Genomic DNA, 27131 nt, shown 5'->3' on the forward strand with positions numbered 1-27131 from the left:
TGCCAAGCAGCAAGCTAACCCTTTACACCCTTGCCTTTACACCATCCCACAAAGCACAGCCTGCTTTCACTGTGGCAACTCCTTACCTTTCCACTTTTTCTTCCAGCAGTTTTAGGCTCTCCATTTCCAAGCGGGCCTTCTCACATTCTTGCAGTTGCTGAGAAAGAGCCAATGCTTCCCTTTGCTTTTCTGACAGGGCTCTCTTCAAATCCTGAACACTTTGCTCAGACTGGAGAAGTTGCTCTTCCAACTCCTGCAACTGTCAAACCAGGACCCACGCTAGTCAGCTTCCTCTTCATACAGTCAAGCCACCTGCTTGCACTCGCAGGTCACCTCTGAAAAGCCCTGTTGCTTTGTCCTCTTTCATACTGGCCTCTCCCATCCCCATCTTGGTTTCCTAGGAGCAGCCTTAAGAACTACCACCGTATCAGCGCCCACTGGCAAGGGAAAACAGCAGGTTCTGCAGGTCCCAAACTACAGGACCCCACACACCACAGGAAGCGGCGCAGGTCATTAGGTTCAAGCTTTCACCGACCTCACAGGTTACAACAGGGTTTATGGACTGACTTGCTCACGTCCCCCTGGCACCTGTTCTCAGAATAGTGCCCTGTGCTTTTTCCTTGGTTACAGGGGAAAACCGGGTTGTCAGGGTCCTCGGGGTAGTCACAGCCTTTGCCTACCTTGCCTTTAACCCTGCCCAACTCCTTTTGCAACTGCATTTTCTCTTCTTGCAGCTCCCGGCGAGCACGTGTGGCAGCTTCCAGCGAGGCTTGGGACAGCGCCTGCTTTCTGCGGGCATCGGCAAGCTCCTGCTCCAGCTCTCTGACCCTGCCCTGATGAAATAATTACACGCATCGCAAGAAAAGCCTTGCATCATGCACTGTGCGTTTGCTTTTTCCTGCTACATTATACAACTGTCTCTAGAAGTAGCTCCCCAAATGACTACTATGACACTCTGCAGAGCAGCACAGTGCATACTTGGGCACCGTGTCCATTTGTAGGCAGATACTTGGACTGATTTGCCAAGCAGTCATTCTCTCGCTTGGGTCATCTTTTGCCAAGCCTCAGAGGAAGAAATAGGACCGCACCAGGAGAGGGGGAAGAAAAAGCTCAGGACTGTGAGCAAAACCAGCTTCCTGAGCAACTGCAGCCCCCTTAGAGCCCTCCACACACACAGAGATTAACAAACACCTGCACAATACTGATGCTCTTCACTTTCCATACCAACTTATGGAGAATTGAGCCTTTCTCATCAGAAGACCAAAGAACCCTCTTTGGCCTTTGCTTGGCACTCTGTCCACAGTCTCTTGTCAGCTCTTCTCCTTCCCTTCCTTTGCCTCTCTCCACTCAGCTACAGTCAGCTTGATCCCGCTCCTCCTCTCAGGCCTCCTTAGCAGCAGTTTTCCTCAGCATACTCTCCCCTCCTTCCCCAATCATTCACTTCCCTGCGTCTCCTCTTCTCAGCTCTTGCACACTGGGTGCTTCCTGCTTTTGAAACACTCCTTTGTGTCACCAGTGCAACAGATGGACATCAAATAAAAAGACTCGCCCGCTGTGACACCAAAAGGATTAGGTGGAAGAAATGAAAAGAAAAATCCTGAAGAGTTTTAGACCACAGTTTAGACTGGGCTATCATCCTCTGATCTCTGCTCGCATTGCAGCCTTTCCTCCTCTTTGCCAAAACCCTCCAAAATTGCAAGAGAAACACCACAAAGCAGACCAAACCCTGCACGGTGCATTCCCACGCATGCAGCGTATACCTGGGGCCTTCAGAAAAGTACAATTATTTCAAGAACTGACAAATCTTTACTTGTTCTTTATACTCCTTTACAAAAAAGAGAGGTCTCTTGTCCTCTTTTTCTACTTTGTCAGTCTCATATGGAAAGGCTCCTTCTCTTAAGTCAGGACATTTGGCACGGGATCCCTTGTCTCTCCCCTCCTTCAGGTAGGCTTGCTTTTCAGGGTCAGCGCTGAGTTTCTTGACAAGATCATTAATACTCTCCTGGACAGCCCTCACTACTTCCTCTCTGATGACCTGCCTTGTTCTGCACATCTTCTACTTGTGCAACAAATAAAAAGAGCTGAGCAAAAGGAGCTGAGCTGAGCCAATCTTTCCTGCATAGATTCTTGTCTTATCATACATTGATTTGCTTACTTCAGCTTGCACAGGCCCTCAAGCAGAACCAAAAGCATTTGCCTCACATGGGGCCTCACTTCATTCTTTTGGTGTCATTACAGTTATCTTGGCTCAACAACGCTTCTCAATGCCTCATGATGTTCAAGTTCCTGAAGAGCGGAGCCCAAGTGTGAGCAGAATGAATCAATTTCTGCCCCTCATCTATCTTTGCTTTCCCTTGGCTGCTCCAGGTTGGGGGACAGTACTGACCACTCTGTCCTTCACGTTCAGCTGTGCATTGCATTGCAGAACAGTTTCTCTTAAAGCTCCCTCGTTTACTTTCAGCTCTGTTTCAAGATCTTCATTCAAACTTTCCTTGTCCCCTAAATATTTCACTCCTTCCCGCTGGCTCCTGGGTCTTACTTGCTCAACCTTTAGGCTTAGTACAGAAATGCCTTCTTGCACTCATTGATTTTCTACTACAGATCCTGCTCTCTCTCATCACTTGCAAATATTTCTGTGATATGCAGAGAAGACTCCCAAATTGTTAGCAACCATTGCCTGAGCCATTCCCTTCAGGGAGAAAGACAGAACCATGCGGAGTATGAAGAGGCAGCAATGAACACGGGCAAGAGGAGCTTCCCCTTCCATGGGACACTCAAAGGCCGCGCCATCGTAAACCAAACTAAAACCAGCCCTAACTAGAAACAACTCCAGGGACACGGCACGGCACAGAGCACCCTCGCTCGCTAGAGAAGGCACCAAAATCCCTGGCTTCACGCAGCCCGCAGATGAAAGCGCCTTCCCCAGCCGCTCTCAATCACTGAACCTGGGACACCTACAAATTCCAAGGCAGCATCGCACACAGTTCTGCAAATGATACCACAGGGACTCCTCTTCAGCACTTCACAGAAAACAGCACGCACCAGCGTGCCAAAGCAAAGTCATTCTGCAGAGCCTAAGCAGTTTCTCCTCACTGAGAGCGGCACACATTCCAAGCAGCAGAGCAGTGCCAAAGCCTCCCCTCAGACGGGCTTAAGGAAGATGCAGCACGGACCCCGTGAAAACGCCCAAGACCAGAAAGCCTCGGAAGGAACCAGCAGCCGATCACCTGCACACTGCCACAAACGCTCTCCCCTGGGCTCCCCAGGAAAATCTCTTCTCTAGCTGGCCCCACATACACACACAAGTAGGCTCAGGAGCTCGTGAAAAGGAAAGGGCAGGAGTCGCTTACAGAGGCAGAGCTGTGCAGCTCCTTCTGAAGAGCTTCCATCTCCGCAGTCTGTTGTCGCGCTGTCACCTCCAGCCCCGTTTTTTCAAGCTCCAGCCTTCAAAGGAAACACAGGGCTCAGTATGGGAACCCAAAGAGCACACACACCCACTCCACACTGTGGACTAACAACATCTCAAGCAAAAGCCTCCCTCCAAGGCCCATATTCCGTTGCTGTGATGCAGCAAGGTAATCCTGTTGCCTTTACACCAGCCCACAAAGCAAAGCCTTGTTTCACTCTGGCACTTCCTCACCGTCCAGCTTTTTCCCTCAAGAGCCTTATGGTGAATAGCAGGGAGGCACGGTCTTGTTCTTGCTGGGAAGCGGCCGCTGCTTCGCTTTGCTTCTCTGCCAGGGCTCTCTTCAACTCCTCAACACTCCGCTCAGCCTGAAGACGCCGCTCTTCCGATTCCTGCAACTGTCAAACCAGGACCCATGGTACTCAGCTTCATCTTCAGCATCATACACACAAGTTGACTGCTTTGACTCCCAACTCAAATCTCCCGAACCCTTTTGCTTCACCCTCTTTCCTGCTGGCCTCTCCTGTCCCCATCCCGATTTCCTGCAAGCAGCAGGCTCCGACTGACAAGGGAAAAGAGCGCTTTCTGCACGTCTCAAACTACAGTGCCTGCACAGCACAGCACACGAAGAAGAGCATGTCGTTCTGCTCAAGGCTCCACTGCCCTCATGGGTTACGGCAGCATAGAATTAATGACTTGATCACATCCCACTTGTACCTGTGCTCAGAATGCTGCCTTGTCCTTCTCATCATTTACGGGGGAAAAGCAGCACTGTTACCATCATTACAGTTGTTATGGCATTTGCCTACCTTGCCTTTAACCCTGGCCAACTCCTTCTGCAGCTGCCCTTGCTCTTCCTCCACGTCCTGGTGACAACGTGGGGCAGCTGCCAGCAAGGTTTCTGGCAGCGACGGCTTTTTAGGAGCATCAGCAAGCTCCTCACCCAGCTCTCCAATACTATCCTAATGAAATAGTCACACACAGAGGAAGAAAAAGCTTGGAGCACGCACCATGCACTTCTAGTAGGGCACTTGCTATGAGAGCTCACAGAGACATTCCCAGACCCTGCTTCCTCACAAGCCTCATGGAGCAGCTTGCACACAGATAAGCTGCTCTAGTTCGCAGGAACAAACGTATGGCAGGAGTAGCCAAAGAAGGAGCAGAGCCTCCTCAGTGCTGGGCCCACACCCAGAGCAACCTCCTAAGAGGATCCCCCCACAGGAAAACCACTGTGCCCCCCATGGAAAGCACCTCAGAATCCCAAGGAGAATCGTTGTCCTCCTCCGGCTCTGCTCCTACTGCCAATGGAACATCTGCAAGGGAAATAAGGAAGGACACACCATGAGTGCTTCTCTCACTCTGCTGCTCTCCTCCATTCGCATCGCAAAGGAGGGACCCTCAAAGCACTACACAAAATATCCTCGCACGTGCAGCGAGTCACCAAGAAACAGTGCTCCTTGCACTCCAGCACTACCACACAACGTCTCCCTCGGCTGACGTTCCCTCTGCCCTGGCATTTGCTGGCAAGGGCAGAATCGGGGCTGTCCCGTCTCACAGTCACGTCACCGTTTCCATGCATTGGCGCTCACAGCCACCAAACAAGACGTGGGCTTCAATGTGGGCTTTAACTCACCTCGCACACAAGCTGTGGCTCCTGCAGCATCTGTGTCCTGAGGACCATCAGCGGCCTCCTCTCCATCCCTTGCAGGAGCTTCATCCTGAAAGAGGCCAGCCAAAAGACTTGCAAAGAACAGAAAGAAGCACTCCCTCCGCAGGCAGCTGACACCTTGCAAGCTACTTCTCTGTACCCACACAGGGAAAATGTTATGACTTCCTTTCTTTGAGGCTTGCAACTCCTCCCTTGAGAAGATGTTTGAGTAGACAGCAGTACCCAATGACACGGATGTGCTGTTCTGCTTCTGAAGAGACCCTCACAAGTGCAGCCTGTGCACAGCCTCAGCTGCCTTCACCCACATTCCCATATGCAGGAGCACGCACACCCTTTCCCTCCTCCTTTGTACCAATGAAAACCAACAGTTGCCTGCTTTTCAGAAACCTTAGTCCAATTCCTGCTCTTTCCCCCCTTGCACTTTTTGACCCAAAAAAGGGCTCCAAGACAAAACCCACATTATTGCTGTCGGCCTTCTTAGTTGGCTGCAGGATTCCATACACTGTCCTTTTAATGGATACTTTGGCAAAGAAGCAGCAATCGCAGCAAGCACTTGCAGAGCCAGAATCTGGACCTTTCAGTATTGCACTATGAATCCCATGCAAGCGCCACTTGCTATGAGAGCTCAGACATTCCCAGACCCTGCTTCCTCACAAGCCTTGTGGAGCAGCATGCACACAGATAGGCTGCTCTAGTTCGCAGGAACAAACATATGGCAGGAGTAGCCAAAGAAGGAGCAGAGCCTCCTCAGTGCTGGGCCCACACCCAGAGCAACCTCCTAAGAGGATCCCCCCACAGCAAAACCACAGTGCCCCCCATGGAAAGCACCTCAGCATCCCAAGGAGAATCCTTGTCCTCCTCCGGCTCTGCTCCTGCTGCCGATGGAACATCTGCAAGGGAAATTAGGAAGGACACACCATGAGTGCTTCTCTCACTCTGCTGCTCTCCTCCATCACGCAACACCCACAGCCAAGGGACAGATAATGCTTCTACTAGAGTGTTTTTAAAAAAGAGAAAATAAATCAGCGTCACTCAAGAGCATCCTCACTCTCAGCCACACCACTGTGTTCTCACCCCTTCCCCTGCCTTCTTTGCAGCACAAGCTGCCCAAGCCCAGCATGACAGTTCACACAGCTACAACCAACACCCAACAGAGGGGCAGTGAGCATCCAAACGCGGCTCTGCAATGCCCGAGGCCTGGAGGACGGAGCCTTGCGGGCAGCTGCTCTCCCAAACTTGCGCTCCAGAGTCTGGCACCCACAGTCCGTTTGCATCAAAGGAGGGACCCTCAAAGCACTACACAAAATATCCTCGCATGCGCAGTGAGTCACCAAGAAACAGTGCTCCTTGCACTCCAGCACTACCACACAACATCTCCCTCAGCTGACGTTCCCTCTGCCCTGGCATTTGCTGGCAAGGGTAGAATTAGGGGCTTTCCCATCTCATCAGCAGGTCATCACTGGCATTCACTGACTCAGCACAAGGAGCAAACAAGCACAGGGGCGCAACGCTTCTGAACTCACCTCTAACATCAGGGAGGGCTGCTGCAGCATTTGCTACTTGAGGACCACCCGCTGTTTCCTCCCCATCCCGTGCAGGTGATTCCTCCTGAAAGAGGCCAGCCAAAAGAGTTAGAAGAAACAGAAAGAAGAACCCGCTGCACAGGAAAGGACACCTGGCAACATACCTCTCTTCTCTGTACTTGGACAGGGGAAAATGTTCTGACTTTTCTTTTACAAGGCCTGCACTCCTCCCTTAGGAGGATGTTTCAGCGCACAGCAGTACCCAGTGTCACAGACACGCTGTTCCTCTGAAATAGAGGCCCTCAGAAGTGCAGCCTGGACACGGTCTGAGCCTACGTTCACCTACATTCAGGTATGCAGGAGCACACACACCCTTTCCCCCGCTCCTCTGCAACAACAAAAACCAACAGAAAGCACCTCAGAATCCAAGACGGGGTCTCCGTATTCCTCCTGCTCCGCTCCCGCTGCCAAGGAAACATCTGCAAGGGAAATAAGGAATGGCACACCATGAGTGCTTCTTTCACTCTGCTGCTCTCCTCCATCAGGCAAGCCCCAACGAGCAAACACATGGCGGGATCCATGTTTACTAACTCACCTTTCTCACCAGCCACTGATCCTGCAGCATCTTTATCCTGAGGACCACCGGCACCTCCCTCTCCATCCTTTTCGGGTGATGCTTCCTAACAGAGGTCAGGAAAAAAAAAAAAAAAAAAAGAGTTGCAAAGAACAGAAAGAAGCATCTTCTGCACCGGTCACCCACCCTTTGCTAAATACTTCATATCCCTGGCTAACTGCACAGGAGACTTCTCTCTTGTCTGCTGCAAGGAAGGCCTGCAGGTTTCCCACAGGAATGCCTTTGGGCAGACAGCAATACCCAGCATCACAGACATGCTGCTCTGCCCCTCACAAGCACGGCCTAGACACACTCTGACCCCAGCTTCAACAACACGGCGACACACACAAGCACGCTCCCCATCTCCCCCTTCTTTACACCCAGGACAAGCAACAGCTGCCTGCTCCTCCCACAGCCTTAGTCCAGCCTCCTTCCCTTTCCTCACGCGCACTCTTCAAACCACTAGCACATCTCACTGTGCTGCAGTAGCTCTTCGCAGACGGCATCTGCGACACTCTCTCAAAGATCACTGACAAGAGGGCGACCAGGGGAAGAAGGAAATCTTGCCTGCATCTCCAGCACTGCAGGGTGCCTTCCAGCATCATCCTCGGAATCCTCAGAATCACTGCACAGTCCCAGTGCCAAACATCTCTTCTGCAGGAGAAACAGCAAAAATAAAAAGAGACCATGAGAGGGGAAACGGGCAGTGGGAGATCAGTCACACGCGAGCCTGGAATGCCATTCGCATGTGCCGGGAGAAAAAAACACCCGCTACAGGAGCTCCCTGCTGAGGACCCTTGAGGAACCTCACAAGGAGGACAGGAGAGCCAGGGGATGAAGCATCTCAGCACGCTTTGAACAATAAATGCCTTTCTCCCGTTATCAGTCAGAATTCTATCACCCCTTTGTTCCTGGAAACTGAGCGCAAGGTCTGCAGGACAAAGGAACAGGTAATCTAGGAGCTCATCAGCTTTTATTCTCTAGAAATCTCACGCACATCAACACTATGCGGTCATTTCTCTTGTCACCTAGTGCTCTTCTGCCCCCGACCACCAGGCTGCTGCACGCCCTGTCACAGCTACCAGGCTTGGAGGAAATAGCTCACAGCAGGAGAAGGGGGGCCAGGCAGGAGACGGCCTTGCAGGAGAAAAGCCACCGCACTGCAAACGCCCTTTCGCTCAACTCCACACAGCTCAGCCCTCCAAACCACTCACTCATTCCAGAGAAATTCTGCCTCTTGGGCCACTTCACCTTGGCAGCTAAACGGCGTCTTTCTAATTCAGAGGCAGGAATAGAGTTCTCCTCACTCTCCTCATCATCAATGTCTTGAATGCTTGAAAAGTGAAGACAAAAAGGACCGTGTCTCTCTCCAGGCTCTCCTCTTCTGAGGCACGGGAAAGGATTGGCGGAAAGCCGTTGTTCAAGCCTCACCTTACAAAGCATTCACGGGAAAGCTCCTCTCCCACTGCGAAAATATTAATTGACACGATTAATTCTTAGCATGTCAGACCTTCAGAAGTCAACACTGCCCACAAGCAACTAACAGGCCACGCTGCAGGGGAACAGTCACGCAAGACAGCAGGAACAACAGCAGGCCCCAACCCCGGACATCTCGCACCCTACTGAATTCTAACCCCCTCCCCTCAAAGGACATTAGCAAAGAAAATCAACACTGCCCTTACATTTCCTCTAAGCTTCCTCAACAAAATACTAGCATGGGACAAATACGCTTGGGGAGCAGACAGTTAGCAAACGCTGCGGGGCGCTGACGGGATAGGAAGCTAATGAAGTGCTCAGCTACTCGCACCACACACACATGCACACGCGCACGCCACACGCAGAGCCCCATCAGTTCCTCCGTGCTCAAGGATCCTACCTCCGCTGGCCGCAGCACAGGCACCCGATGTAAAGGCAGCAGCTCCTGCTCCGGGAGGCGAGCTGAGTACTGCCAGGCCTACTGGGTCGCCTGCACGTGCTCTCTGCGCGCACTCTGCCAGCTCTTCACTAACACTACGGACAGGAAGAAAGGAAGGACTGGCACCAAAACCAACGGCATCCTTGTACACGGCTCTTCTAGGACACACCGAGCCATTGTTTCTCCACGCTACGCCTACTCAGAGCCAACTGGCAAGGTGACACACGGTGGCTAGTTACACATATGTGAGCACACCTGTCCCAATTCACACTCGACACAATAGGTACCACATCATGCCCTTTTGCCCTGCTTCTACAGACGTCTCCACACATCAGTAAACCTTAACAAGGGCGCCCATAAGCCAACACGGACATTCACACATCTTAACAACTCTAACGGTCACCTCAAGCACTTACCGAGCATGTCGAAAACTCCTAGCATACTCCTCCGCCGTCCACCCAGCAACATCTTTCTGGGAAAGGTCAGCACCGTGGCGAAGAAGAATTTCTAGGATGCTCCTGTCCCCAGTCGAAGCAGCCCGCATTAAAGGGGTCCTAGAACACCCGAAAGAGGAGAGGAAAGCTAGGAGCCAACACAGACATTTCACTCGCATGCTTTTCAGCCCTATTTGCTCCCACAACAATTGCTTCCCCCTTTCCCACAGCCAGAGCTGTGGGAAAAGCAAAGCAAAGCAAAGGCAGCTACATGGAAGCACAGGACAACTGGGAAAGCAGGGGGCCTCCGGACACGCTCTTTGGACAAGCCCTTCACCTGGCAGACTGGTCTCGAGCGTGCACATTAGCTCCTTTTTGAAGCAGGAACTCCACCATCTCGCCGTGACGACCGGACACAGCAAGGGCAAGGGGCGTGCAGCCCATCTGCAAGCATAAACCGCCCCCAGTCAGAACCAAACAGGCACGGGAAGCCACTCTCTCTTTCCAAGAGCAGCCTCACCCACGTTCTACGCTTACCTTATCCTGAGCCTCAAGAAGGGCATTGTGCTCCAGTAGCTGCCCTGCTAGAGAGGTGCTACGACCAAGGACAGCCAGGTGAAGGGCAGTGTTGCCGGTAACATCAGCAAGATTAGGCCTGGCACCATGCGCCAGCAGAATGGCCACGCATTCTTCTTGCTGGCACTGCACTGCCTGCAAGCAACACAGCAAAGAAAAGGAAGCCTTTCCAGCAACTACGTTTCCATCCCTCAGTGCTCCCACAGCCGGCCAACCTCAGAAAACAACCCCGACTTTCCCAGAGGAGGCAACGCGGGCCCATTCTGCGCCAATCACAACACAGTCTCCACCTGTCCCCACGTCACGCATCACCCCAGAGACGCAGCGCTCGGGGTGGAACTTGGAAGCCCTCCCTCAACAGTTCTCCCGTGCTCCACGTACCTTCAGCAGTGGAGATCTCTTGTAGCTGTCCCGCGCATCGAGCTTGCACTTCTTCTCTACTAAATAGGACACGATCTCCGAGTGCCCATTAGCGCAAGCCAGATGCAGGGGTGTCCTACAAAGGCAACACATTCCATTAACAAGCACACACACGCCGAGCTGCACCCACCGCTCCTGCCTCTGTCCCGGGCCTAGGGCCACCGCTGTCTGGAGCCACAAAGCCAGCTTACAAAGAGTCGCTCCTTCCTGCACCAACGGCAGCAGCCACCCCCACCCCACACAGTTCCCGCTTCCCGCAGCTCTGCACCTGCTTCCCTGCAAAGGGGCTCCCGCGCCCAGGCACACGAGTCTGGCCACACAGCCCCACGCTGCCGGGCGCAAGCGGCTGCCCTCCATCCCTCTGCCCACGCGACCGCCCGCTGCCTCCAACAGCACCACCCACGCTGCCCGGCAAGGACCACCAAGGCTTGGCTTGGCCACCTCCAGCCTCCGCCAAGGGACCCTCCAGCGTGCGCCAGCACCGCTTGCGTGCCAACAGAGTGCCGCGCGCCGGGGACACGGGCTTTCCAAGAGCAGCACAGCAGCCTTGGGCGGTGCTGGTGGGGCAGGGCCTGCCACCCGGCCTTCCCCCCACGGCGCACACGCGCCCTCCACGCCTGGGCAGGCCCTCGCTAAGAGCCGGCAAAGCCCCGGCCGGCGCCGCCCCCCTCACCGCTTCGCCTTGTCGCGCCCGTCGAGGCCGCGTCTCGGCAGCCGCCGCAGCGCAGCCAGGTCTCCGCGGGCAGCCGCCCGGTGCGGCTCGCTCAGCTCCTCCTCGCGAAGCTCGTAGCGAGCGCCCACGCAGGCCAGGGAAGCGCCGCCGGGCGGCGCCGCCCTCTGCCCCCTGCCGAAGAGCGCCAGGAACCTCTTCATGCTGCGGCGCGGACGCGGACACGGCCAGAGAGACGGCCCCGCCTCGGGCGGGGCAGAGGAGCCGAGCCCCGAGCAGGGGCCGCGGCCGGGACAGCTGCGGCGGGGCTGAGCCCCGGCGGGCTGCGGGAGCGGGGGTCGCGGGCTCGGAGCCCCCGCGCCGGGAGCAGAGGCGCGCTCCGAGGGCCGGGACGCAGCGAGGCTCCCAGCGAGGCACGCGCCGACCGTCGCTCCGGCAGTGGCGGCCGCAGCTCTGAGGCCGCGCGGCGACGGCGCCAGGCGCAACAGCCGCGGCGAGGGCGTCACAGGGCGGCGGGGTGACGCCGCGGGGTGACGCTGCCACGCGCCACAGAGGGCTCCTAGACGTGGGGCTGCAGCGCACGGAGGAGGGGCTGCAGCTCCCCAAGAAAGAGCACCGTCGCTGTTAGTGTGGTTGTCGCGCAACTTTCTCTTTTTCAGTGGTGCCCTGTGATTGTAAATCTGCTACTTGTTGCAGATTTGCCAACGCTGCCAGTTACTATCATTAGTAGAAAGTCATGTTTCGTTTCACAAAAATCCCCATTTACGGGTTGACGGTATTTGCTCAACTGAACTGAGCAGAAAAGCAGAACCATGCAAAAAAATATAATTCCCAACCACACTCATTGTATAGATTGCCATTACATGTTTGAAGTGCATGAGTAGGGTGGAGCTGTTAGTTTGTATATTGATATGTGCCCTTCATGAAGAGTCTGGATTTTACTACTTGTAGAATCAAGGCAGGAAGAAGTTCACCAGAAGGGCCCAGGTGCTCTTATGCTACTGAGCAGCAGCAGAATACTTCCATAAGATGATTAAATGAAGATTTTTTCCCTCCACTTCTGCATGTGTGCTGTATGCCTTAGCGGGAGGAAAAATAGCAAAGCTTGTATTTGATCAAAGGAGCGTGCAGTTGGCTGTGGATTACAGTGCTATTTGTGCTCCATATATACCAATAACACGCTCAAAACAGGCTCTGTTACTGATGTCACTATCCCTGATAAGGAAGGTCACCTCTCTTTTTGCAGTGAGGTTGCAAGTCTTTAATGGCACCTGCTCCTGTCCAACACTGCCTTACAAGCCATGTATATAGCTGATACTGTGCGGTTAGCCGTTAAATATTACCTGCCATAGTGATACAGACAGAAACCGGGATCTGTGCAATGGAACTCGAAGCCTGTACCTCAAGTTCCTAAATGAGGACTCCAGCGTGAGCAGCCTCGTTCCCCCTCAGTGGAAGAGGGGGCTTCTCTGGTATGGGGGATAGAGATCTTTCTCTTGGGGATGTAACTGAAGTGGCCACCAGATAAGCACTGACTTCTCACTTACTTGGAAACCATCCTTGAATTGCAACATACATTACTGTTCCAAATGAATGGGATTCTTCTAATCGAGACTTTTTTTTTTTGTAGCTTGTCAACGCACACATTGTAGCTTGCACACATTGCTGGGACATCCTGCGTACCGCATTCTTTAACTCCTAATTAGCTCTTTAACTTTGAAGGGCAGCTACAGTGTGAGTGTACTGTTCACACAGTCATTGAGCATTCCCAGATTTTTGGAGTCGAACCCTGACAGATGTCCAAATATCTGGCGCGGGAGATCAGGTAAAGCCATGGTCTCCACTCGGCAGAGAGCTTCCACCAGGAAGACTGTGGCGACCCAGACGGAACCGCCACAGAAACATGCAGCGGTCCAGGTTTCTGGCTGCGGGGAATGTCTGAGCCTCTCCACGTTACCAGGGAGTGGCGAAAACACCGTCTGCCTTAGGTGTGAGCAGGTGGATGACCTGCTCGGCCTGGTGGCGGAGCTAAAGGAGGAGGTAGAACGGCTGAGGGCCATCAGGGAATGTGAAAGAGAAATAGACTGGTGGAGCTGCATCCTGCAGTCTTCCCAGGAAAGCCACCCTGAGAACCCCCCGGTTCCGTCAGAAAATCCAGTGCCCTCTTGCCCTAGGGCAGAGCGGGCAGAATTAACAGTATCCAGGGACAATCAACAATGGAAATGGGTCCCCACTCGAGGTGGCAGAAGATCCCCTCCACGGCCCACCTCACCTCCACCTGTAACCACATTCAACAGGTGCGAGGCCCTGGAACTTGTGGATCAGACAGAGGAGGCCTTGAACCAAGGCCCATCTAGGGGGCTCTCTCCAGAGAGGCAGTCTGGTCCATGCTGCAAGGCTGCTCCCCCTAAAGAGAAAAGGAGCACCCGGAAGAAGCGGCGGGTGATCGTCGTGGGTGACTCCACGCTACAGGGCACGGAGGCACCGATATGTAGACCGGACCCCTCATCCAGAGAGGTCTGCTGCTTGCCAGGGGCCAAAATAAAGGATGTTACAGAAAGGCTCCCAAGGATTGTTCAGGAGTCGGACTATTATCCTCTAGTATTGTTTCATGTGGGCGCTAATGATGCCGTGGGGAAAATGAGGGATATCAAGCAAGACTTCAGAGCCCTAGGGATGGCCATCAAAGGTACGGGTGCCCAGGTAGTGTTCTCCTCTATTCTGTCAATGAGGGGAATGGATTCAAGGAGGAGAAGTTGGATATAGCATCTTAACAACTGGCTGCGCCGCTGGGCTTGGCAACAGGGTTTTGGCTTCTATGACCATGGGACTCTGTTTGATGACCACCAGCTAGTGGGGAATGATGGGACCCATCTCAGCAAGAGGGGCACACGTCTCTTTGCCAAAAGGCTGGCCAACCTGGTTAGGAGGGCTTTAAACTAGGCAAGAAGGGGGAAGGGGAGTGTCACACAGACATGGCAAGCAGTACCGCGCAGCCTAGGTCAGATGGCGTCCAGTGGGAGTATGCTAGTGGGGAAGGGAGGATAGGAAATGATCACGGAGGGTCCTCTTTCACCCCTCCTGGGAAACCTGTGGCCTCTGTTGCTTCCCTGAAATGCCTGTACACCAATGCGCGAAGCAAGGGGAATAAGCAGGATGAACTGGAGATGTGTGTGCGGTCCCAGCGTCATGATCTTATTGGTATCACAGAGACGTGGTGGGATAGCTCGCACGACTGGAGCGCTGCCATGGAAGGCTATGTGCTCTTTAGGAAGGACAGGCTGGGAAGGCGAGGTGGTGGAGTTGCTCTTTATGTGAGAGAGCAATTGGAATGCATGGAGCTCAACCTGGGAGTGGAGGATGAGCGAGTTGAGAGCTTGTGGGTAAGGATTAGAGGGCAGGCTAATGTGGGAGACACTGTGGTGGGTGTCTGCTACAGGCCACCTGGACAAGACGAGGAGGTTGATGAGGCCTTCTGTAGGCAGCTGGATATTGCCTCACGGTCACAGGCCCTGGTTCTCATGGGGGACTTCAACTACCCCGACATCAACTGGAAGGACAACACAGCCAGGCACAAGCAGTCCTGGAGGTTCCTGCAGAGCGTCGACGATAACTTTTTGACGCAGGTTGTGGAGGAGTCGACGAGGAGAGGTGGGCTACTGGACCTCGTGCTATCAAATAGGGAGGGCCTAGTAGGAGATGTTAAGGTGGGGGGTAGCCTCGGCTGCAGTGACCATGAGTTGGTGGAGTTCAGGATTCAATGAGGAGGAGGCAGGGCTGTAAGCAGCCTTGCAATCATGGACTTCAGGAGGGCCAACTTTAGCCTCTTCAGAGACCTCCTCGGTAGGATCCCATAGGCTAGAGCTCTAGAAGGCAGGGGGGCCCAAGAGAGCTGGTTAGTTTTCAAGCGGCACTTCCTCCACGCCCAGCAACAGTGCATCCCTGTGTGTAGGAAGGCAGGCAGAGGGGGCAGGAGACCTGTGTGGAGGAGCAGGGAGCTTGTGGCAATGCTCAAGCAGAAGGCAGCGGTATACAGAATGTGCAAAAAAGGACAGGTCCCATGGGAGAAATACAGGAACGTAGTCAGGGAATGCAGAGATGCGACGAGGAAAGCTAAGGCACGGTTGGAACGCAATCTGGCAAGGGACGTTAAAAATAACAAGAAAAATTTCTTTAAATACATTAACAGCAAAAGGAAAATCAGGGAAAACGTGGGTCCGCTGGCAGACGGGATGGGCACCCTGGTTACAAATAACACAGAAAAAGCAGAGTTGCTGAATGCCTTCTTTGCTTCGGTGTTTACCAAGGGCAGCCCATTAGAGCCCCAGGCCCTAGGGACAAGAGAAGAAGCTGGTGGAGAGGAAGACCTACCCTGCGTAGAGGAAGATTGGGTCAGAGAGCACCTAAGGAACCTCGATACCCACAAATCCATGGGTCCTGATGGGATGCACCTCAGAGTGCTGCGTGAGCTGGCAGAGGTCATATCTAAGCCGCTCTCCATCATCTTTGAAAGATCCTGGAGAACAGGGGAGGTGCCGGAAGACTGGAAGAAGGCCAATGTCACGCCAGTCTTCAAAAAAGGCAAGAAGGAGGACCCAGGCAACTACAGGCCAGTGAGCCTCACCTCCGTCCCCGGAAAAGTGATGGAACGGCTCATACCGGCCGTTGTCTCCAGGCACATGGAGGACAAGAAGGTGCTCAAGAGTAGTCAGCATGGATTCACCAAGGGGAAATCTTGCTTGACTAACCTGATAGCCTTCTATGATGAAATGACCGGCTGGATAGACGAGGAGAGAGCGGTGGATGTCGTCTATCTCGACTTCACCAAGGCTTTTGACACCGTCCCTCACAATATCCTCCTGGGCAAGCTCCGGAAGTGTGGGATAGATGAGTGGACAGTGAGGTGGATTAGGAACTGGCTGGATGGCAGGGCCCAGAGAGTGGTGATCAGTGGTGCAGAGTCTAGTTGGAGACCTGTAGCTAGCAGGGTCCCCCAGGGGACCAGTCCTTGGTCCAGTCCTGTTCAATTTATTCATCAATGACCTGGATGAAGGCACAGAGTGCTCCTTCAGCAAGTTTGCTGATGACACGAAACTGGGAGGAGTAGCCGATACCCCAGAGGGCTGCGCTGCCATCCAGAGGGACCTGGACAGACTGGACAACTGGGCGGTGAAAAACCTCATGAAATTCAACAAGGCCAAGTGCAAGATTCTGCACCTGGGGAGGAATAACCCTAGACACCAGTATAGGCTGGGGACCGACCTTCTGGCGAGCAGCTCTGCGGAGAAAGACCTGGGTGTCATGGTGGATGACAAGTTGACCATGAGGCAGCAGTGTGCTCTTGTGGCCAAGAAGGCCAATGGGATCCTGGGGTGCATTAAGAAGAGCGTCTCCAGCAGATCGAGGGAGGTGATCCTGCCCCTCTACTCAGCCCTAGTGAGGCCGCATCTGGAGTATTGTGTCCAGTTCTGGGCTCCACAGTACAAGAGGGATGTAGAGCTGCTGGAGGGAGTCCGGCGCAGGGCCACAAGGATGACCAGGGGCCTGGAACATCTGCCCTACGAGGAGAGGCTGAGGGAGCTGGGCCTCTTCAGCCTGGAGAAGAGAAGGCTGAGAGGGGATCTAATCAGTGTCTATAACTACCTCAAGGGAGGGAGTGCAGAGGATGGTGCTGGTCTCTTTTCAGTGGTGGCCACTGATAGGACTAGAGGAAATGGCCGCAAACTGAAGCACCACAAGTTCCACAGGAACTTAAGGAAAAAATTCTTAACAGTGAGGCTGACAGAGCACTGGAACAGGCTGCCCAGAGAGGTTGTGGAGTCTCCTTCTCTGGAGATCTTCAAAACCCGCTTGGATGCAGTCCTGTGCCACGTGCTCTAGGTGACCCTGCGTATGCAGGGGGGTTGGACTAGATGATCTCTAGAGGTCCCTTCCAACCCTAAGCATTCTGTGATTCTATGATTCTATGATCTGTTGAATTACAGGAAGCAACCAGGAGGCTGTCATCTCCACATTGTTCCTGGTCTTAGCTTAAGGCTACAGGTGTCTCCTAAATGCCAGTCATCTCCCAGCAAGGTTTGCTGCGTCCTCACAGTGGATGTGCCATCAAGCACTGCAAGTCCAGAGCGCTAATCACAAAGCGCTGCCCAGAAGCCTTCTGCTGGAGAGCAGTAGAACACTCTAGCAAAGAAGTCAGGAGGCAGAAAGCTTTAAATGTATTATATACACCTAGGCTGCTGCTGTGGATAGTGCTTGTACTGCGTGCTTGCTCCAGCTACATTTCAAAGGCACATGAAGAGGAGGATGGAGCAGGCTTGTGTGGTGGGGATCTCTTGTGGAGAGAGCCGTGAATGTTCCCTGGGAAGTGCCCTGAAGGTTTCCGCTGCTAAATGCATCTTCCACAGCCCTCGCATACAGATGGCCAGCTTTCTTCTTAAAGTTCAAACTAGCTTATTTTTATGAAGACTGAGATGTTTTGGAGCTATTTACGTACACCAGGTGTTTAAAATCAAAACAGCACCAAGCAAAACAAAGCCAACACCAAGTTATCATATATAGATTAATAAATAAACATATGAGTGATATACATACGTACATGTGCACAGGTGATGTCCTCTGGTATTGCATAGTCCTTAAATGGCCTGGTAAGCAGCCAACATGCATGCTTTCATAACACATTAGCACAGACGTTACTACATCTTCTTCTGCCTTTGAACATCCTTGGGAGTTTGTGGTACTGTTGTCACTCAGCAAACCTCTCCTTATCAAGTGCATTAAGACCAGCCACCCTTAGATCAGGTAAACTGAGATTCTTGCAAAGGCCTTTGTGATCTTACAGCAGGGTTTTGCTTCCCACTTTGGGAATCCCTGCCGACTACCCCCACACACTTTCTTGTTCCTTCTCATCTTTGGAAAGGCCTTCTGGGAGGCTGTGCTCCATCAGCTTGCCAGGCCTCGAGCTGCTGCCGACCCGTTTGCGACTCCATGATCGTCCTTCTTGCCCGCTTCTAGGCAAGGGGGACAGCTGCTGTTGGCCAGGCCTCAGGAGCCTCCCGCCATTGGCAGCACGTGCCCTCCATCTTTGAGAGCGGCCTCCCCCTGGCAGTGCAGGAGCACTCTGAAGGGCAGGAGCCAAGGGGACTGCTCTCTCCCCGCACTGTAACCATTAACAGCTCCTCTTAGGCCAGATGCAAGTGCTGAATTGCAGTCCTGCTTTTCTCCTCGCTCTCACTCATGTTCTGCAGGATCAAAACACGCTGGGGACCATATGCAAAGGGTTCATGCCCGACTACCAAAGGGCACCACAAGCCAAAGTGACAGACTTTCTCCACTTGCTTTTGCTTTGCAGAGAGAAGAGCAAGTGCCCATCACTGAACAGAAGGTCAGTCTTGCCAAGAAGGCTGCAGGGCACAGACATTTCTTCAGCCCTTTCGTCTTCACAGACTCCACACAAAGCAAATACCCTTCCAGACCCAGGGGCCTTGCAACCTTGCATGGCTAGCAGCAGCTCTCCCCCTCCCTCCTGCCCAGGCCATGGGAAGCCTTGTCCTAAAAGGCAGCAGGAGGCAAACAGAGCAGCCAACTCCAGGCCCCTGTCTAAAAAACCCAGCGGAGCTTTCAACCTCCACTGAGGAAAAGGACACAGGCTGCACGCTGCCAGCAAGCGGCCAGACTCCGACCAGTGGTTCCCCCTTGGCAGCAATCCCGCCGCTCCTATTCTGTAAGAGGGACAAGCAGCGGGAGGAAGAGGGAACAGGTACGTGCGCAGGGCGGGCCAAGTCAGGAAGGGGACGGGAATAAAACAGAGATGTCCCAGGCTACAAGCTTTATTAAATAGAGTATCGGACGAACACCTTCACTTGAATGCAGCTGAATGCCATCTACACACCACTCCGCCAAGATCTGGAGGGCACGTTTCCCCAGACTTCCTTCCTCTCGAGATATCCACTCTTGGCAGTCCCCACTCCAGAAAGCCACTTCTGAGGTAGCCCCGCGTGGGAGGAGGAATAAAAGGCCTTCTGTTAGTGCTACAGGAGGAAAAGGGAGGAGGTCCCAAACCTGAGGAACCCACCCCATTAATCCCAGTAGACAGGCACCTCTGCTCACAATGCAGACACATTCAACCCAAGGCACTTGTGCCCATCCGTGCAAATGCAAGGGGATATAACCACACATGGCCAGAGCGCTAGTCCCAAAGCCACAAGCAGCATATTTACACTGTTTACAGCGAGTAATCTGACTTGGGATGCCCACTTTTTTTTCTCATTACAAACCAAAACTCTCTTTAATTTACTCAGTAGCAAAGGATTCAGGCCAGAACGAGCTGCCTTTCCCTGCAGCAGCCACATTTTAGACAACCCTTTTTCATGGCAGCGCTGCCGACTTACTGTTTAGGCACAGGGGTGCCCGAGGACAGTCATCTGGATCACCCCTCTGAGACCCCACAAGACAATGCCCAAAGCCGAGGAGCTCGGCTTCAGAACACTACAGGCATGGCCACAACTACAGTCTGCAGGCATCTCCTTTCAATAGGGCCCTGCTACGTTGCGGGCACCACAGCACTGAGTCACAATTAGAGCTGCCTGAATCCTTCCCAGCATTAAAAAGCAGTGAAGAGCACAGCTTGCCCTTGCCTCCACTCTGTGCAAAGCAGGGAATGGATCATGGCATTCAGTGAAGAATTATTCGCCCCCTTCTCCAACTCTTGCCACGCGGGCCCCAAACCTCACCATTCCGTGAGGAACGTGCTCTCCACACACACTGCAAAGGCTGGGGCACACTCGGACCAGAGCTATTGCTGAGCTTGCAGCAGGCTCTGAGCATCGCCTCACAGATTCTCTCAGGGTGATCCAGGGGACTGTGCTCGCCCAATTGTGAGGGTCACCAATGCTGTCCGCACTAGCAGACTGGGTGTCCTGGAACTAGGCATGAATGCGTGCTCCTTTTCCCCTTTAAAAGCTGAACCCTTCTCATTCATACTCTGTGGGCAGCTCATTCAAGCACATCATGCATGTCCAATGCCTTACCTCAGCTATCCGAGCTTCCAGTCGCTCTGCCACACAGGAAGCATTGCCTGCTGCGCTCCCCATCAAAGAGTGGCTCCTGTCCAGCTCAGGAGGGTAGGCAGCAGCGGCTTCCGCAAGGCCTCCAATAACTCTGCCTTGCTGCAGGCGTCTGCTGTGAGCCAATTCATTTTCCAAATCCCTGATTTTCTGCTGTAGTTGCCCTACCAGGGAAGCTTCAGCAGTGGCTCTTCTTTGTTCCACCTGCTCCTGGGTGGCTGCCTGTGTCTGAAGCAGATTGTGTGATTTCAGCCTCCAGGGAAGAAGAACTTTCCCCCGACACCTGACGACAGTTTCCACACACCCCCTTGGAAGAGCACAGCCTTACTCAGGCGCCTCCTCACTGCCCTCAAGAATCCACGGCCAAAGCCAGAAGCACCACGTTACACAGCGCTTTCTGTTCACAGATGGAAACCTGCTCTTAGCACAACCTTTATGTATTTTGGTTTCCAATCAAAGCTCGGACTAAGAAGTCACCTCTCTCTCACCAAGACACTAGCCCCTTCTCTTAATGCAGTTCCCCGATTCTCCAGGGACTAATGTGCGTAAAGATGATGATGCACAAAATGGCTGAGGACAAGCATTCCACAAGCTCATGGCCTTCAACAGACTCCTCCAGATATAAAGAGCCCATGAGCCCACAGCCCTGACCAGCACAAGCAGGAAACACTGAAAAAGGACAGTGGTACAGAATAGATGAAGGACAAGGCACAAATGGACTGAGCATGCCATTGCCAAGTACGTTACCTGCAGAAAGAGATTGACTTCCCGTAGTTTTTTCCTTAGTTCTCGCTCGGCCTTTTCTTCAATCCCTCTTTTATAGTCTTTGATGTGGCTGAGATCTGGCGTGCTGGTCTCTACATGGCACCTGAGGGCAGCCACCTCTTCTTCCAGCTGCCGCTTCCTCTTCCGCAGCTTTGCCTGGCTCCCATGCATGCAAGTCAGCTCTTCTCGCAAACCTTCGTTTGCTTTCTTGAGCTGCCTCGAGTTTCTCTGCTCTGCAGAGAGCCGGTTGCAAAGTTCATGCACCTGCACACAGCCAAGGGACAGGCAGAGAGGCTTAAGCATACGCAGTCCTTTGCAAACCAGGCAGGCTGGGTGCTGAGACTGTTTGTCACCAGCTCACTCAGTTTTAAAACCAAGTGAAAGCCATGCTCCTCTGCTAAAAGAACCACCTCTTTTAAAGGTGTCTCAGAAGACCACCTCAAGTTTCCCACCCTTCTCAGGTTAACTCCAGCAGTCCCCTAGCCAATAATGGCTAGGAGTTTTGCACCCCTGAGGACAAGTTCCAAAGCACCAGGGTTCTTCTTCAGGGAGCGACTCATACACTCCCAGGAGATCACATATCCACATATCCTCCTTCTCCTTTCCTCAGGAACATACATCATGTGGGGTGTTCTGCATGCAGTGGGGCTGCCAGCGGTCTTCCAGGCTTGCATCACAGTCAGCACTGCCTGACTTTGTGAACACCGCTCCAGAAAGCGGCTTTCTCAGCCGTGGAGGAAGAAGCCCTATTCGCTCTGGATCAACGTGGCAGATTCTTTCCAAGAACTTTCCAGAACAAACATACAGAAACAAGCAGACCACAGCTCACCTTTGTTCTTAATAGGGCCTCTTCGCTGCCCCCTCCAGAAGGTGCGTCCTTCAGTTTCTCCTGTAAACTCAACTGGGACTCACTCTCGCGCCTCTCGTAGGTCCTTAGTTTCTTCAGAGCTTTCTCCAGAAGCCTCTTGGACCTGCACAGCCATTTAGGGAGTGACTTAGAAAAGCCATAGGAAAAAAAAAAAGAAGAAAGCATTCCCCTTGAAGTTGCTCACAAACCATTGTCTCAGCGTCAATTAAAGCAACCTTGACTCCCAGCTTAACCGATAAAATGCTAAATGCTAAAAAGCCATACCTGCTGCATTCTTTCTGCAGTTCCATGCTTTTCTTCACTGCTTCCTCCAGCTGGGCTTCTGCTGCTTGTTTCTTCTCTGCCTCCTCCTTCTCTGCCTTTTCTTCACTCTCACACTTTCCACACAGGAAGGAGAAAGGGCATACACAGCTCAGTAACGCCATGCGTAAGCACCAGCTGCACAGGGTGTTCCTCACAAAGAACTTGCAGGATGTCTCTCTATGCTAGCCTAGGGGCAGCCACAATTGCCCTGCCCTGCACCCCTCAAAACTGAAGGCCACCTGCTACGAGGGGCTCTGGGGAGAAAGGTGCAAAAGAGCCTGAGAAACAGCTTCCTCTGTCCCCCTGGCACCAGCAGGTGGTACTTAGCTATCCACATCAGTGGACAGCAGAGCTTAACTTAAAGCTTCAGGGGAATCAGCTGCAATCAGTAGGCAGGAGAAATCATCGACGGGAAGAGGGAAGTCAAGCAACCCTTGATGTACCTGCTGATATTTGTCTTCTTTCAAAGGCACGTGCCTTGTCCGTAAGGCAGAGAGCAGATCTTCCAGGCTCTTATGAACCTATGGAACAAAAAAGCCACACTGATGCTTTCTGGACTCATGCTCGCACCTCATTCAAGGGGTATTAGCAAAGGGAAATGCCACCAACATTTCTCCATCTCACTACTCCTTTACAATCTACCCCCAGTTTGAGCCCTGGAGCAGTTCTCCTTCATTAAGGACTTGTCTCCTAACTCGGCCCAAGCACACAACACTGCCTAGGCCTGTGGCATTGCTTTAGCAGCTGCACCTTGGCCTTCGGCAGTTTTCGGAGTTACTTTATGGAACGACACCTTCGAGCCAAGGAATCCACAGTCAGTAAACAGGAAAGGTGTCAGAGGTTTGGCAATGAAGTCTCCCTTGTCACAGCCTGAGGATGCCGCTTTGGGCTTTGCTTGGCACCAAAGCGATTCCACGAGCTAACTCGCTCTTAGGACAGCAACAAGTGCTACTGCCTGAGGGCTTAAGCACCAGCACTGCTAAAAAGCAGCAGACGCTCAAAGCAGCGCATGAGTGTCAAAGCCTCTCCTCGCACAGTGCTAAGGCTGCACAGTAGCCAGGGAAACTCTCAACACCAGAAGGCCTTGGAAAGGGACAAACTAGAGCTGATCCCCTGTGGACTGTCGGAAATGATGTTCCCCTAGGCTCCCCAGGAAAACCTCTTCCCACAAGTCCCCACATACACACACAGCTAGGCTCAGGAGCTCAGGAAGAAGAAAGCTTAGGAGTAGCCTACAGTGGCAGAGCTGTGCAGCTCTTTCTGCAGGGCTTCAATTCGAGCCGTGTGTTGGTCACTTCTGCCTTCCAGCCTCACGTTTTCAAGCTCAAGCCTTGAAAGGAAACACAGGGAGACAGCACTGTGAAGTAACAGCCCTCCAAATTCTGGATGGGCTTGCTGCGATGCAGCCAGCTCCTCCTCTTGCTTTTACACCACCCCGGAAGGCAAAGCCTTGCTTCACCGTGCCGCTTCCTTACCGCCCCACTCTTTCTTCCAGGTGCTTTAGGCTAACTCTTTCCAAGGAGGCTTCCACAAGGTCTTGCAGTTGCTTCGAAGAGGACATTGCTTCCCTCTGCTTTTCTGACAGGGCCGCCTGCAACTCCTCAACGCAACGCGCAGTCTGAAGACGCTGCTCTTCCGACTCCTGCAACTGTCAAACCAGCCCCCACGGTACTCAGCTGCGTTTGCATACAGACAAGTCAAGTGCTTTGACTCCCAACTCATCTCTCCCAAATCCTCTTGCTTTGCCCTCTTTCCTACTAGCCTCTTTCTTCCATCCCCACCTTGTCTTCCTACAAGCAGTCCCCAAAACCGCCCCAACACCAATCCTCTTCCTTCTGGGACTTGTGACGCTCCTGGCGTCCGGGCGGTCACTCCTCCGTGGGAAGCATTAGTTGCAAAGTCCACCCATGGCCAAACGGGGAGGCTGCAATTCCAACACTGTGCAGGCACCTCTACCTTATTCTTACACAAATGGTGCAGAGACAGTCCTTAAACAGAGCAAGTGGCCCAAAACTTCAGAGTAGAATGCAGGTTCCTTCCTTCTTGGGAAGGAAAAGGGCAGAGAATGGAAAAAGGCCCCAAGCCAAGAAGCCAGGATCTCCACCGTTTCTCCGGGAGTGGACACCCTCCTTTGCCTAAACAAAGGCAAGAACACCCGTACGTGCCACAGATTGGTCAGGGCCTTTCCAAGGAACTACACTCCCCTTTGTCCAAGGGAGGACACAGGAAGCGCACAGCAAAGACCCTGCCAACCTTAGGCACCGGGGCTATTACACCAGGCAAGTCAGTCACTTTGAGGCCCTTCGATCTCCCGTGTGGACGTGAGGCCCAGTGCAGGCTCAGCCTGCGCGACCATTCAGAGCACCTGCCTGAGATGCTGCTTCACATGGACAGTGCAGACCCCCATCTAGCAAGGAGGGATGCTGCTTTCTGCAGCTTTCACACTGCAGCACCCTGCCCGGTGGAGGAGGAAGAGCAGGTCATTTGGTCCAAACTTCCACTGCCTTCACGGGTTACGACAGGCTGTAGTGACTGACTTGCTCACGTGCCCCTGGCACCTCTTCTCAGAATACTGCCCTCTGCTTGTTCATCATTTGCAGGGGAAAAACAACCTTGTCAGGCTCATTAAAGTAGTTACTCTTTTTGCCTACCTTGCCTTTAAGCCTGTCCAACTCTTTTAGCAACTGCCCTTTCTCTTCCTCCAGGTCCTTGCAAACACGGGTGGCAGCTTCCACAGAGGCTTCTGACATCAGCTGCTTTCTACGAGCCTCAGCAAGCTCCTGCTCCAGTTGTCTGGCCGTGGCCTGTGGACATAGTTACATGCACAGGAAGAAAAGGCTTGGACCACAGATTCCACTTTCCCTTCTTTGCTCTTACATTACAGAGCTGCTTCAGGCTTCAGAGGGAACCTAAACATAACGTATTTTGGCCACACCAGTGCGCCTCTGCACAGCTGAGGTCTGCTCTCTGTCCGCTGGGAACAGTTAAGCTTTGCCATCTCTTCTTTTAGCTCGTGGCTTCCTATGAGTTAAAAATGGCCAAGTACTGTTCTTCTTGGAACAGCACATAAACACAGACGTGCATCTATGTTTAAGAAAATGCCAGCACTCTGCTCAGATGCACGTGGTGTTATTTGACTGCACACACGACTGTGATCCACAAAGCCAGGGCTTCATATCAGATCCTGTGAAAATGAAAGCTTAGGAGTAGCTTACAGAGGCAGAGCTGTGCAGCTTGTGCAGCTCTTTCTGAAGAGCTTCGATTTTAGCTGTCTGTTGTTGAGCTCTGCCTTCCAGCCTCCCATTCTCAAGTTCGAGCCTTCAAAGGAAACATAGGTCTCAGTATGGGAACCCAACAGAGCACAGATACCCACTCCAAACTGTGGACTAACAACATCTCAAGCAAAAACCTCCCTCCAAATCCCATATTTGCTAGCTGCCAAGCAGCAAGCTAACCCTTTACACCCTTGCCTTTACACCATCCCACAAAGCACAGCCTGCTTTCACTGTGGCAACTCCTTACCTTTCCACTTTTTCTTCCAGCAGTTTTAGGCTCTCCATTTCCAAGCGGGCCTTCTCACATTCTTGCAGTTGCTGAGAAAGAGCCAATGCTTCCCTTTGCTTTTCTGACAGGGCTCTCTTCAAATCCTGAACACTTTGCTCAGACTGGAGAAGTTGCTCTTCCAACTCCTGCAACTGTCAAACCAGGACCCACGCTACTCAGCTTCCTCTTCATACAGTCAAGCCACCTGCTTGCACTCGCAGGTCACCTCTGAAAAGCCCTGTTGCTTTGTCCTCTTTCATACTGGCCTCTCCCATCCCCATCTTGGTTTCCTAGGAGCAGCCTTAAGAACTACCACCGTATCAGCGCCCACTGGCAAGGGAAAACAGCAGGTTCTGCAGGTCCCAAACTACAGGACCCCACACACCACAGGAAGCGGCGCAGGTCATTAGGTTCAAGCTTTCACCGACCTCACAGGTTACAACAGGGTTTATGGACTGACTTGCTCACGTCCCCCTGGCATCTGTTCTCAGAATAGTGCCCTGTGCTTTTTCCTTGGTTACAGGGGAAAACCGGGTTGTCAGGGTCCTCGGGGTAGTCACAGCCTTTGCCTACCTTGCCTTTAACCCTGCCCAACTCCTTTTGCAACTGCATTTTCTCTTCTTGCAGCTCCCGGCGAGCACGTGTGGCAGCTTCCAGCGAGGCTTGGGACAGCGCCTGCTTTCTGCGGGCATCGGCAAGCTCCTGCTCCAGCTCTCTGACCCTGCCCTGATGAAATAATTACACGCATCGCAAGAAAAGCCTTGCATCATGCACTGTGCGTTTGCTTTTTCCTGCTACATTATACAACTGTCTCTAGAAGTAGCTCCCCAAATGACTACTATGACACTCTGCAGAGCAGCACAGTGCATACTTGGGCACCGTGTCCATTTGTAGGCAGATACTTGGACTGATTTGCCAAGCAGTCATTCTCTCGCTTGGGTCATCTTTTGCCAAGCCTCAGAGGAAGAAATAGGACCGCACCAGGAGAGGGGGAAGAAAAAGCTGTGAGCAAAACCAGCTTCCTGAGCAACTGCAGCCCCCTTAGAGCCCTCCACACGCACAGAGATTAACAAACACCTGCACAATACTGATGCTCTTCACTTTCCATACCAACTTATGGAGAATTGAGCCTTTCTCATCAGAAGACCAAAGAACCCTCTTTGGCCTTTGCTTGGCACTCTGTCCACAGTCTCTTGTCAGCTCTTCTCCTTCCCTTCCTTTGCCTCTCTCCACTCAGCTACAGTCAGCTTGATCCCGCTCCTCCTCTCAGGCCTCCTTAGCAGCAGTTTTCCTCAGCATACTCTCCCCTCCTTCCCCAATCACTTCACTTCCCTGCGTCTCCTCTTCTCAGCTCTTGCACACTG

The 27131-nt window shown here is 52.9% G+C and overlaps 1 protein-coding gene across 1 annotated transcript in view; it reads right to left on the reverse strand.

Annotated features, from left to right (window-relative positions):
* LOC148596018 (uncharacterized) overlaps positions 1-25784 on the reverse strand; it is a 30807-nt gene extending 5023 nt beyond the window's left edge. The window contains exons 1-10 of the mRNA XM_088534402.1: positions 25747-25784; positions 21883-22024; positions 21036-21317; positions 11487-11679; positions 11230-11449; positions 10518-10632; positions 10098-10271; positions 9898-10004; positions 9543-9680; positions 681-789 (exon numbers count right to left, since the gene is read on the reverse strand). Of these exons, the coding sequence (XP_088390528.1) occupies positions 681-789; positions 9543-9680; positions 9898-10004; positions 10098-10271; positions 10518-10632; positions 11230-11449; positions 11487-11679; positions 21036-21317; positions 21883-22024; positions 25747-25784 (1518 nt within the window). The remainder of the gene's footprint in view (positions 1-680; positions 790-9542; positions 9681-9897; positions 10005-10097; positions 10272-10517; positions 10633-11229; positions 11450-11486; positions 11680-21035; positions 21318-21882; positions 22025-25746) is intronic.
* Between the last annotated feature and the right edge of the window lie 1347 nt (positions 25785-27131).

The sequence above is a fragment of the Tinamus guttatus genome, unplaced genomic scaffold (genome assembly GCF_059628265.1).
Source record: "Tinamus guttatus ecotype Peru unplaced genomic scaffold, ASM5962826v1 Tinamus_guttatus_pri_ptg000035l, whole genome shotgun sequence".
Lineage (NCBI taxonomy): Eukaryota > Metazoa > Chordata > Aves > Tinamiformes > Tinamidae > Tinamus > Tinamus guttatus.